The sequence below is a fragment of the Crocodylus porosus genome, unplaced genomic scaffold (assembly GCF_001723895.1).
Source record: "Crocodylus porosus isolate Cpor-Errol unplaced genomic scaffold, CroPor_comp1, whole genome shotgun sequence".
NCBI lineage: Eukaryota > Metazoa > Chordata > Crocodylia > Crocodylidae > Crocodylus > Crocodylus porosus.
The window spans coordinates 95,438,213-95,452,190 of NW_017728918.1; the positions used below are offsets into that span (position 1 = coordinate 95,438,213).

A 13,978-nucleotide genomic window follows, 5' to 3' on the forward strand; every position below is an offset into this window, starting at 1 on the left:
AGCTATAATACACCTAATTTGTGTACCTTTAGAAATAGAATGAATTTAAGAAAATAATAGTTTGCATCTGAATGAGAGTGTATTGCCTAGCAAAACCATCTTGTAAAGTAGTTAGGATTACAGACTACAGAATGACTATAATATAATGTATTACACATTCCCTGCTCAAATTATTACCTTGGCTTCAAGCTCACAGACAAATTGATTTCTGTAATATAATGTCTCTATAGCAATGAAGTAATAAATACAGAAATTCTGGAAAGAAGCATAGCAATTAACTTGTGTCATCAGGGAATCAATATTGTAGCAGATAGCCTGAACCAAAAAAATTGGCAGTGATATGTTTAAAATGGATTAAAGATGGAGATAAATTTTTTTTTTTTTAAGTATCCCACTGGGAATGAGGAGTGTAAGGAATTATCACACCAGCACAGAAAGTGGTTTTCTGTTCATAAGCTTGGCTTGCTTCTAATTCCATATCCCAGGCTTCTTTCTGCTAGAATTTGAGCTGATGATTTCAGAATGTCAGAAACTGAGCTGGATGTTTTCTGTTGCTTCGGTCTGAGTTCCTGAGAACAAGATTAGGGCCTCTGTTTTATCTTACCAAAACAATTTGTATGCAGATGTAGTCAGCCATATGCTTACACATAAAAAATAATATGAGCTACAAATTTAGTTTCCTCATACTAACTTGCTGTTCATCCAGAATGTTATCCCTTCTAGCTCAAAGATGCAACAGCACCCACCTTCTTAGCAGTCACAATATCTATAATGACAGGCTCGCTCTCATGGTAAACACTGCTTCACATAAAAGGAATAGCTTGGCTCATATTTTCACATATTTAAAGGAACACATTACATGGAATATCTGCAAGCAGATTATGAATCGTCAGACTGGATTTTTAACACCTGTGGTTCCCAAGAGAAACATCTGGAAATGTAATGCAACAACAACCATGGTAGAAAATACAAAGAGGAAAAAGTGGAATCACCTGCAGTCTTGTTCTGCCGGAGATATTGCATATGCATTATTGCAGTGGGAACTGCAACACTTTGAGTCGGTAAAATAGGGCGCTGTGTTTGGACGTTCTAAGCTATGGACCTAGCATGCCTACAGGCTGAACTATGCAACTCAGCAACTGAGTCACAAAGGCAACTAGATCATAGGTTTCACGTGGGACTTTCACAGGGGTTCATCCTGGATCTGGTGTTGTTCAATGTGTTTATCATTTGAATACTGGAATAGAGAGTTTCCTGAGCAAATGGCAAGACTATGCAAAACTAGGAAGGACTGCAAATCATTGAAGGATAGTAGTAGACTTCAGAGGGATCTTGACAGAATGGGAAGTTGGGCTACAGACAACAGGATGAAGTTCAGTGCTGACAAATGCAGGGTGCTGCATCTTGGGAATAATATTCAAAAGCACAAATACAGAATGAATGGTAACTTGTGGGTTGAAAGTCCTATGGAGAAGGCTCTTGGGGTTTTGGGGATAACAGACTTAGCACTGAGTAAAGTGAGGCAGCTGCAAAAGGTGAATGTATTTTTGGGCTACATCAGGAGTATTAGGTGCAAGACATGAGAAGCAAGAGTGCCACTCCACTCAGCACTGTGGCTAGGCCTCACTTAGACTATTTTGCGCAGGGCTGCATTTTAAAAACTTCAGGGAAACAGTGAGTGACCAAAAGAAAAAAGGGGTGGGAAGGCAACCTGCTTGAGGAGTGTTTAAAGAAATAGGCATGTTCAACTTGCAGAAATGGCATTTGTTGGAGGGGGCCATGATAGCATGCTTCAAATAGCTGAAGGATTGCATGAAGGAAGAAAACATGAAGCAATGGCTTGAAATTGCAGTGAAGTTTAGAGTGGATACCAGGAAAAACTTCTTTTGTGGAATCTCCTTCATTGGGGTTTTTCAAGGAGATGTTGGATAGGCATTGGTCAGAGGTGATTAAGGAGCAGTAGTCCCCAGCATATGCTGTGAAAGATAACAGTTGGAAGTCCAAGAGAGACCCAGACATTCATTGCTCAGAGATCATAATAAAAATTCTGCAGCCTCAAACAGGAGGAAAACAAAATTGTGCCTAGTGGGAGGAGAATAGACCAAGCTCCACAACTGGCTTGGTTATGAAAGATTAAAGGTTAAGTTAAAGGGTCAAGTTTGTGGAGGGGATGGAAAATTAGTTCTGGCTCTCCAGCAAGGGTACGTGTTATGTAGAGCTGGATTTGCAGGGCAGGGTGGAGAGTGCTTGGTTTTCCTATGCTTCCAGGCTTTGCTGGTAGCCACATAGGGGTGGGAAGGAATTTTCTTCTCCTCCCGTGGCTTCAGGTGCCAGGGATGTTTTTTAGGGGATTTTTTTTTTTTTACTTCTATAGAAACCTTGGTTACTGGTTGTCACAGAGCCTAGGAATTTTAATTGGATTGTGCTGGTTGTCCTGCTGGCACTCAAAACACCCCAAACATTCCTGGTCTTTTATTTGGGGGGGGGGGAAGAAGGTGGAAGGGCAGGGTCTTTCTCCTCCACTCAGGGTCAGACTGGTAGCCACATTTGGGATGGCGGGGGAGGGGGGAATTTTACCCTACAGCCAGATAGGCATCATCTGTGGGGATTTTTGCCTTCCTCTGCAGCAGGGGGCATGGCTTTCTTTCTTGGATCTCCTGAACATATTTTAATAACTACTTCCTGTCATTGCAGTGGCAGGTTGTTGACAATGTCCTCATCCCCCTGCTTTACCTTTGGCAAGTTATTCCCTCTGACCCCTACTGACCCTCATGTCCCTGCTTCACAGGTAGAGGAATTCCTGCCCCTGCCCTGGCACCTACTTAAAAGGCTACAAGACAATAGCTCATTTCTATGCCAGGTCCAGCAAAGAGAGAACTGGCAGATTGTAGTGTGCCCAGTGCTTGGTATGAATCAAAACCTCAGGGACAGTTTGGACAGGAATTTGCTCAGAGAACTAATGTAAATAAACATTGAATTTATTTTGCTCTTGGGGACGAATAATTTTCATTTAAACTTTCTCAATCCTCTTGGCCTATCTCTGCCCTCATGCAGTATTAAAATTTGCTGTACTGGAGGTTATTAATTAATGTGAAATGGGGAAAAACATCTTCTGTTGATTAATTGTCTGATTTGATACATTGTGAATTTGAGCAATTGCAAGATGTCCTTTTCCAGTCTAACCAAGGAGACTATATATCTAGGAGTTATTTTTGAATGTATAACTGGTCAATGTAGTATTTTTCTGGGCAGACTAACCTTGTAATTCCCTCTTTCTCCTTGCCCCTGTCCCCAGATTATTTCCATTTATGCCTCATTCTCCTCTCCCCCGCTCTTCACATCTCTTTTCCTTGTGGTGGGTCTCAAATTTTCCCACAGAACCAAGACAGCTGTTGGTGGAAAGTCAGTTCCTTCCTTGGAAAAAGTTGTTTAAGAAGAGCTTGAACTAGTAAGAGAGGCTTTTGTTTTGTTTGATGGGCTGATAAATCTAACAACAACCTGTGCAACTCCCTACTATGCAACTCAATGCTCTGTTATCAACTCCTTTCTGCTGGTCAGGGGTGGAGGGGAACCCCTCCCTAATCAAAGTGTCCTGCAGGGGCCTGGCCATTCAGCTCCCCGCAGCTCAGTACTGTAGAAGGGAAGGGAGGGCTGCTCCAGCACCCCACCAGCTTCTAGCCTGAGACTCTGCAGCATGTGCTGGCATTTCTTCAGTCCAGCGGCAATGTCTACACAGTTACAAACTGGTTCAGTCTAGCCGGGTTAGACTACTCTGCAAAGATTGAATCAATTCAGACTCAGCCTTTTTTAATGTCTTCCCTTAGCCTTTGTGCCTGAAAGTTTGCGAAGAACTTTTCCCCACCTATTTAGTTAGTCTAATAAAAGCCTAAAGCTAGTCTCTTAGCTGAATCCTGCTGCTGCTCTATGTTTCTGTAGGACTTGATTGCTTGCAGATAGTCAGTTTTATGTACGGTGTAAAATTTTCTTTATTTGCAGGCTGCATTAAGGGATAAACAACTTCTGACACATTTGAAATCCTCAGCCTTGCTGTGGCCAGAAGATGCTCCATGAGACATTGAAGGCCCCCTTGCTAGATTGCTGATTGACCAGGTGCTGTAGGATGCAAGGAAAGCATCACCACAGAAAACTAAAGTGGTCTTTGGATCGTGTCTAGTTTTCCTGGCAGGTCCCTCCCTCACCAGCTGTCTGCAAATGCTGCTTTGCATACATTTTTCTTTTGCTCTCCTAGCATTTAACTATGAGCACAGGCTCTTAATTACTGGCTTTGATTGACAACTATTTTGCTTCCTTGCTTCCAGACAGGGGAATCAATATTATGTTTAGAGAGCTTTTGTTACAGGCTGAAGAAAGAGGATTCTCAGAGAATTACCAGTGAGTAATTTTCCTGTATTTATCTAGGCACTTCTTTCTGAAGTCTGTGAACAGGTATCCCTACTTTACTTTTACCTAGAGATTTTACCATACATCTGTGGGGCTCAGTGTTCTCTTCCTAATGAAGCAACAAATAATGTATTAATAGCAGAATAGTCTGTTTCCTATTGCCTAGCAACAAATCACCACAGGTGAAACTTCTTTAAGAGCAACCATCACTTATGCCTTGGAAAGTTTTGCCTACTGAATATTTGGATGATATTTCCCATAAGAGCAATAGCCTTTTAAGAGCAACATAGTACCAGGGCACTGATGTACTGCTATTAAGGCATCAACTGTACAAAGAACTAAACATGAAACAAAAAGTTTAGAGAATTGGTATCAGAATGACAGATTTAGGTAGAATATAGGAAGGATTTTAAGGAATTACCCTCTTACCTCCACTCTTATTTGCTTGCATTACACATCTTCCCTTCCCCACCCCACTCCACCTCCACAAGGTGTTGCTTGCTTTTGTCCTTTTTGGGGGAGAGACCACACCCTTCTTGTTTCTACGGTGTTAAGTGGAAGGCAACCTCAATACACACTGGTTATGACCACATACAAACATAGATAAAAAACAACTCATTTTGTAACAAAATTTATTTCTCCTCTGTAGATACAAATCCCAAACATCAAACAAACTTCCAGTGGAAAAATACTAGCCAGTAACAAGGAAAACTTTATTATTTAATAAATAGAACTTTGGCATTCAAAATTCTAGCTGTAAACCCTACTTTAAAAAAAATTACAAAAAGAGGCAAGAACGACAGGCTAAAGTCGAGCCAGCCAGTGGCTCCTTAGCTCCTTTACACCGAACACATTTAGATTAAGTCATGACAACTCTATTTACATGTGAGGTATTCTAAGTGGTTCAAAAACTGAACCCAATTTACAAAACTACCAGTCTTTATAAGGACTGATCCAGTACATAGGTCGGCTGTGCTTTTAAAAGGTAGCGCTAGATAGACTCTCCTCTCCAATGCTCACCAAATGATATCCTGTAGTTAACAGATACACAATGAACACTTTCTGATCGAGTCTCCAGCTCACTTTTCATGTACAGAAAATCTGAGATTACTAAAAGCAGACTAACTTCCAAAGTTTATACCTAGTACCTACAGCACTTAGAGATTATTTCTAGATATTATGTAGGAGGGTCTTTACTATAAAAGCCTAAGAACAGAAGATCTGTAGTTAGGGAGAACAAGGTGCAATCATAAATGGACATTCTTGCATCTAAAGTTGTTTAGGGAATATACATTTACTGCGGGCAAAAAAAAAAGGCACAAAGGTGTGCAGCAGTGGAACTGCTATTGCTAACGAACTCTTGATATAAAATAGTCTGTTTAGATAATCTTTAAAATCCAGTGACCTGTTTTCAAATTGTAAATGCTGATTAGCTTACAGGAGAGAGCTTTTCACAATCCCTCACTGGAAAACTTGATTTCTCAGTTCAATCCAAAGAGCCAAATTCTACCTCCAGTTAAATCATGGCTGTCCACTGTAGCTACATAGTGATTATCATAACTGGATCCTTATGATTTCATTAAAGAATACTGCATGTGGCATTACATAACTGTGGGAGGTGGATAGAAGCCTGAATAAATGATCAGGGCAAAAAACCACGGCAGTTTTGAATGGTTATAGCAAGCTAAATAAATTACAAGATTACGCACTATAAACCCACACAACTAAAGCTAAGAATCAAAGGGCCTTGTTACACAGTAATTTTGGGCAGCTCCTGGAACTCCTAACCCCTGGATTGTCTGCACATTAACACCTTAAAGTGGTTTGAAGTGCTCCTTATGTGGCTCAAAGTGGCACCCCTTCAAGGCAGGATTATTTCTGATCTGTACTACCCAGCTCCTGTTCCATTACAGTGTGGCCACTCCCTGCAGATATGCTGCCCAAGTTGAAACCCTCCAGTATCCCAAGATCTCTTACACCCCTGCCCATAGAAGCCTGTCCTGGCTCACCAGCCCTCTAGTGCCAACTCACAGATGCAGGTCCTAGTCCTGCTCCTGCTCACCAGCCCTCTAGTGGCGAGTCACAGCTCTGCAGGTGGGGGACAGTCAGAGAAGGTTTCTAGACTAAGGGTATGACTGCTCCAAACTCCAAGCTGGTCAAACAACATTTGTGGGGCTTACAACCTGAGGTGTAACAAGGTCCTAAATCAGGTTTACATAATTCAGCTCAACTACTCTATATAGCAATTACATAGCATCATGTATAGCTTGCCCAGAGACAACACTCTCCAAGCCATTTTTAAAATACATTCTTGAATACAGTAGTTATTACTGTAAATATCACCAAAAGGACTGTATAACTTAGACCTGAAACTATACAAAAGTTACTGTACATGATTCTGTTAGTCCACTAATGGGACTATCCATTCAGTTTTTCAGCCCTTGAGATTGTCTCTAACAGCTACAGCAAAAAGTTGTCATGACTAAATCAGTTTACTAAGCGATGCCAATGTTAACATTCATTAATTAACCATATCATATTCAATATGTTGAAAGGGACCACACGCACTACTTTTAACCAGTTAAACAACCATGCATATCTTACTTAGACAAAGCTTATTCCATTTAGAGACATCTGTAAACTGATGCATATATCAAGAGCTACTATAACAGCAGGTCCAATTTTAAGAAATCATGAAGAAAAAAAATACTGTATCTGTGGTCAATTCTAACTGCACTGCTAATTTGCTTCTTTGGCTCATACATCTGTCATTTCTCTCCCTGCTTTAATTTAACTGAGGCAGATAAACTCAGTGTTACTTTAAATACCAAGTGCTCTATGTTTAAACATAAATCCTAGAGGTGCTGTAACAGAAATTGCAGAATTAGAGCATCATCATTCAAAAAACAACAACTAAAAAAGGGACTTTCAGACTACGGGAACATATACATACTTTGGAAGAGTATAGGCACCTACTGTCCAAAAAGCTCAAGGTGTTTTTCAACTATTACTTCATTAATCACAACTTCCCAGTGCACCACCCGTATTTCAGAGATGGGACAAATGGAAGCAGAGAGATTAAATAACCTCTGAACATTACAGAGTAAGTCACTGGTAGAGAAAAATATATAATCCAAGAGAAATTCCTCCTTTTTTCTCCCCCTCTTCCACACACACACAATTCAGACCTGGAATACATTTCCCACTTAGGAGTTTTGATTTTTCTTGTTTACATAAACAGTAACAGCAAGCCCTATGCTACAAGTAAAGTAACATATGTGACCCTTTTTGTGCAAATATGCTTAGTTTCAGTTCTGCCCTAGTGTGAAAAGTCCCCTTTTAAAGTTGCCACAACCGTCCATTATAAATCAGAATTTCTAGGTATTTAAAAGCAAATGGCCCTAAAAAAACAAGTTCCCAGCTGAAACATAGTTTTGGGCTAAAAAAACAAAACAAAACTATCTTTAATGTAATGACTAGATGGTTTCAATAGTAAGCAAGGAAGAAGGACCAATTTGTGATACTTCTTAACGCTCACAACAAAGCTGCTTCAGTCTGAGTAAATTATCTCTTTTTAAAAAAATACTGTGAAGCATTAATGTAAATACTAAATGGATTTTCAGAGACCTGGGTTGAGTGTAGGTACAGGTATCAAGAAAAAAACCTGCTAAATAAATAAAATTATGTAGTAGTTAGAAAAGATTGGCCAGAATTTTTTTTTAACTACTACATCTTTTTAAAACTATTTTGAAACACCAAAAGACTGACAATTTCAAAGTCAAAACTGACATATTATCCATGGACTATTTCTTGCTGTCTAAAAATGACAATTTTGATGTTAAAGAAACTTAAGACTGCAACTGCTTTATCATCGATTTGCACTCTCAGTCACAGCAACTGAGGTTATCAAGGGGACCTGTTATCAGCACTGTCCATCAGCTGTTATAATTACACAAACATGCTGCATATTATTTACTCTCAAAACCTTTTCAGTTTTAATGATCTTAATTGTTGAAAACCAACTCAATATTTAATAATGATACAGTGTAAGAGCCAGCTCAGCATGGAAATGAGAACTCGTTTGCTGTGGTTCCCCCTCCCCCCCCGAAAAACAAGTGAATGCAGTTGCCAGGCTAAGTTCTGCTCAGAGACAGCACTACTACATTCCTTCAGGCTTGCAGAGGCTCTCCTGACTGCAGATCAAAACTCAAAGAATATCTGTCAGTTCCCATAAGTCTCTCCTTAAAAAAAAAAAAAGAAAAGAAAAAGAAAAAAATCTTTCTCTGCAGGACTGGAGGAATCTAGGACCCCAAAGAGCATGCAAAATATTACAGTCTTCACATAACATTCTGAGTTTGTGCAGCACTGACAGGATTGGGCCTTGATCCTGTACAAGGCCAAAACCCTTACAGCTCTTCCTTTCAAGTAAATGGTGGAGGAACTGTATAGAACTGGGCCCTCCATGTGCAGGCTGTACACATTTAAAATGGATTAAAATGTCTCCAGTGTTACTGTTTCTGAGGGAGTGCTAGTCTTAAATTTTACACATCCTGGTGTTTGTGGGGGTGTCCCCCAGCTGTCATATAGTTAAACACCTTGTTTAAAGAATGGATGCATAAAAAAGATTTGATATCGGCTCATGATTGACCCACATGCACCTATAGATATTTTAAGCTTGTCTCTTCATATGCTTGGGGTGGAGGGAACCAATCAATTGCAAATGAACATTAGGTGATCACTTACTGAAAATCACCCCTGGTGAATCAAAGAGCACTACGGTCCCAAGTGCAGTTTCCATCACAATGACTTTTGCAGAATGATCTACCTCCACCACCCATATTTCTATACCTATGGGTGCCTGACTCTGTCATGCCCACCTTTCAATACAACAGCGGAGTTCAGATCTCTGTTGTGTAACTGTGAGTACAGTAGTAACAACAGTGCCTTTTTCCAACACTTTGCTTTGACTCCAGAAAACAATATAACCACATGAAGTTATTATAATAAGCCATGAGAGAGGAAACAAAATTTTACGTCTCTATAAGGAACGTTCTTCACAGCTTGGTCCTACGTTCAGTAGTTTGGAGAAAACAAGATGTTCTTGTAGTCTGTACTACTCTCTTCAAATGATTTTGCCCACTTCCCAGATTCAATATGCACAGTCCACTGAAAACTTCCAAGACACCCATGTGCAGCTCATATGCAACTTGCTATCTTCCAATATGGCTCCTCAATTGAAATGCAAAGAACTGTAACACAGCAGCATTTAATAATGTAGTCATTGCTGTCAGAGCAAAATGTTATCATTGGGTAATGCAGTTGTCTCCCATGTCCTGAGCATAACGGTCTGATATTATTGTCCTTAATTCATCAATATCCTTTCGTAACTGACACACATCCAAGAGTTTCTTGGAAAGAGTTTCTGTGCTCTGGTAATGCTCACTCTCTTCAGCCGAACTGCTCATTGCTGTTGAAATACAGGACACAGAGTTAGCGCTTTCCACAGCAGACATTTGTGAAAACCTGCACAAGCTCAGTCAATTCTAAAAGGGCATGCCTGATTTTAATCCAATGATACCAGAATAAATCAAAACAGTGTTTGGTGCAATTCAAAGCAATTTTTTTAATTTACTGTAGTTCTTTCAAAAAAGTATTGATGGGAAATCCTCATAGTCTACTTCATTCTACCTTGATAAGGGGCACTGGGAAAGCTGTGGCAGAACTTCCCAAGACCTGGTGGCAGACATACAGCCTAACACAAGATGGAGGGCTTGGGAAACTGAACCAGGCCAGCCTGGGAAAAGGGACAAAAGGCAGAATGTGGTGTTCCTGCAACTTGAGAACAAAGTAATCCCAAACAGCCCAAGGTAAAATTAAAGTTTATTCCCCTCTGTAAACATCCCAAATCAGATGCTAACAGGATGAATCCAAGATGGCTGTAGGAGTTCTTGCTACTACAGTGAGGTATAATTGGTACCTCTCACTGTCAGTGGAAGTCTGCTTAGTAGTCGGGCTATCTGGTCAGTTGTGATCAACACCCAACACCAGTAAAATGGCAGTGTACACTGACAAAGAGGAAGTCACAAACAGTTCACCAAAACTGTAAAAGGTAACCCCAGTTGCAATGCTTTCCTGACATATGGCTTGAAGGCATGCTCTTGAGATTCAGATCAGGTTTAAATTAAGTTTTAAGACTGAAAGAGGGTTATAGATTGCATATGTAATCAACAGTGCTGACTGTCTTTACAGAGCATCGTCTGCCTCTGAACCATCTGAACAGGTTCTTCCTGGACCCAGTTGGAAAGTAAGAGGGAGTATCTAATCCTGTCAATCAAATATAAATCCATCCAACATTCTAAGGGGCTGACTGAGAAAAACTAGGACTTTACCCATATCAATTCCTCTGCTGTGTGCACATTACTCCATAAACATAGCTGGACTACAGTGGAGTACCTGATGCAAATTAGTAAGATCCTAGAGTATCTTCTTTCCTGTCAGATCACTTCCTGTTGTGACCGATGTGATCTCTTAAAATTAGGTCAGAGTATCATCATCAATCAAATGAAAAGATCCCAGTATAATACCACCCTGCACAAGGAAGTGATTTCGGAAAGGCTGTATGTAACACGTTATTTAATCACTAGTAGTGAAACCACACAGCTGAAAACATGTTCTCTGGGTTAGGAAAGACTGATGTCCTGAGTACTTTTGTTTACTGGGTGTAATCAGCTAAAACTGGGTGTATTTAATGCCAAAGAACTGGGCAAAACACACTGACTTGCCCTATTCCCAATGTAGTTTAAACTGGATACAGGTTCTTCCTTTTCTGTCCCACTCTATTGTATATGTTGTTATGAACAATCAAACAGCTGCTGAATTTCACTGCACATGAGGGAGCACTGCCAATATGGAAGATGTGGGGACTGTTTGTGATTTTAAGAGCTTTGGGATTCTTACAAGAGGCCCCGCACGTGGTATGTAGTGGAGTCTAAAAGCTCAGCATGCAACTATGTAATACCTACAACCTCAGAGTAACTTAGAGGCAATACTTAAAACTTGGAGCTAACTGCAAAGCCAAGACTACTTGAAAAAAAATCCAGGAAGAGTGCCATTTTATCTTCCATGAGAGGGGCAGAGGCCATACACTTGCATCAGACCAAATACAATTCCCTTATTATAGGCTGCGTTTTTTTAAAGTAAAATATAAATACTGCATGGTAATATCACTTACATCTGATTCCCAGCAATAAGGAAAGGTTAGGCTCCTTGCCCTGAGCTCTCTGGGTGAGAATACTGCACAGTGCTTTCAAGTCAAACAAACAATGGGACATTTCCTTGAACAACTGATCCGCCACTGGCATCGTTGCAGACACTGGCTGTCTGGACTCCTCCATATGGCATATCTGCTCACTCAAAGAAGCGTTCTCATCCAGGCATCTTTGGTTCTTTATGAAAACAAATAAGGAAAAAGGCCATGTGATATTCTTTACTTTACATCTGCCCACATTTGTTGTAAGAGCTGAGGATTTCTGATATTCACTGTACAAATAAAACACCAAGCTTCTGTTTCAAGTAGAAAACAATACAAATAACAATGAATGAACTCAGAGAAATACCAACATCCATTAGCCAACAGGTTCAGGTCTTGCTCAGACTTTGGGGGAATAAAAAAAGAAAAGAAAAAAGGGTATCACAGGAGTTTTTGGCCACCATTCACCAAGTGCGAATGGCTAAAACTCCCAACCACATGATAGCATTCCATCCTGGCAGTTTGTCATTACCTGCACTATTTATTAGCTCTTCAGGGCAGAGACCATCTCTTTATTACATGTCTAACAGCAGTGGTGCTCAACCTCTGAACCACGGAACTGTTTCATCCAGTTTGCAGGGTTTCCCACAGGTCTAGAAATTTGGTGGCAGCGGTGTGGTAGCCAGACCAATACCAATTAATGTGACCACTGCTCTCCAATCACCACATTTTTCTGGACCCATGGGGAGTCCTGTGGTCCAGATGTCATGGTCCTGACAAGACAAATTATGTCAACATGCAGCTGTGTTGCCACCAGATCCAGCCAGCCCTGCACCACTCACTTGGTCCCTGGGGCCAGAGAGATTGAGCACCACTTTTATACAGCAACAGGCACAATGTGGCTTCAGTTAGGCCTTGAGGCCCTGCAGTAATATATTTTTCTTTTTAAAATAATATTGATAAAAGCTTTTTTCAGTTTTTACTTACTTCAAGCAAAGTCTTATTTAACTGCTGTATATTCTTCTCTTTTTCTTCAAGCTCATTCGTGATCTTCTGAACTCTCAATTCATCTTGTAAAATCTTCTCTTCCATGGACTACAGTGAAAACAAGAATAATGGCCTTAATTCATGTACCATAACATAATAATTGTTGTTGATTTGCTACTTTTGGATTGATTCTTTTCCCCTTGTCTATTTATTTCACCACTTCCCTAGAGTCATTTAAATGAGTCAGTGCCAGCTTCTACAGCATTTCTACTAAATACATTTAGTAGAAATGGTGGATGGGCTCTTTTCTTCTTCCCATTTTGTGATTCAGTCTTAAGATCAAGAGTGACAAAAGCTGATTCATATTTTTTTTCTGGGACCTGAGAAAGGTTAAATAGGATTTCACTAAGATATGTAAGAGATCAAATAAGATCTGGACCATGAAATCTAAAAATTACTGTACAATAACTTTTTTTCCAAACATCTTTATTTTACATCAGGGCATCTTAAATGAACAGTAGCTTTATGACTAACAAGATGTGCTCTTTTCGCCTCTGTTGAGAATGCGACATCTCCCTCTACATTCTAGCTCTCAAGAAAGCAGTATTATAGCTGGTGATTTTGCTGTTCAGTTCAGATTACAGGTTTTTGATAACTCCTGAAACAGTACAGTGACACCTATTTAAAATGGCTTAAAAACCTAAATGAATCAAATGTAAAAGTAGTTATTTTGAAAGAATCTTAATTAAACAACAACCAAGAGTAAAGCATATGTGGGTGTGTGCACACATGCATGTACATATGCACATGCCCCGGTATAAAAAACAAAAAACAAACTTTTGTGTTATTTTAATTGGATCCAAATTGTTACTTCAATTCCCAGTTATAAGCCAGTGATACATTTCTATGAATCTAGTGTTACTAAAGAAAAAATGGAGCTTCTCAGATTTGAGTCCCATATTGACCAAAGAAATCAATAACCCTCAGGACACTGAGAAAGCTGCTCTTGGTTCTATTAGAACCTCCCTCCCTCCCCCCACAAAGTCCTTTTGACAGCAGACTGCATAAATAAGGTATTTAACAGGCTTATTTTCCAGGTTGTACAAAGCAGTCAGAGGATAAATTTTACTCTTGATAGGGTAAAGACTTCTGACACATTGAAAGCTTACGTGACAGCAATTTCTTGAGAAATTCCTGCTGCCCCTTAATATTTATTTGTCTAGCTTTGTTTGTCTAATGTATATAATTGTACACCCATGTGATGATTAACACACATTTCTGTCAAATTCTGTACACTTAAGTCAACAGGATTTAAAACAGTCTTGGGCTATGGGCTGAGGA

At 39.9% G+C, this 13,978-nt stretch overlaps 1 protein-coding gene across 1 annotated transcript in view; it reads right to left on the reverse strand.

The window, feature by feature from the left end:
* Positions 1–5,016: 5,016 nt before the first annotated feature.
* Positions 5,017–13,978, reverse strand: part of CEP85L (centrosomal protein 85 like) — a 190,147-nt gene continuing 181,185 nt past the window's right edge. Inside the window, exons 10-12 of the mRNA XM_019538196.1 lie at positions 12,638–12,745; positions 11,633–11,846; positions 5,017–9,868 (exon numbers count right to left, since the gene is read on the reverse strand). Of these exons, the coding sequence (XP_019393741.1) occupies positions 9,705–9,868; positions 11,633–11,846; positions 12,638–12,745 (486 nt within the window). The 3' untranslated portion in view covers positions 5,017–9,704. The remainder of the gene's footprint in view (positions 9,869–11,632; positions 11,847–12,637; positions 12,746–13,978) is intronic.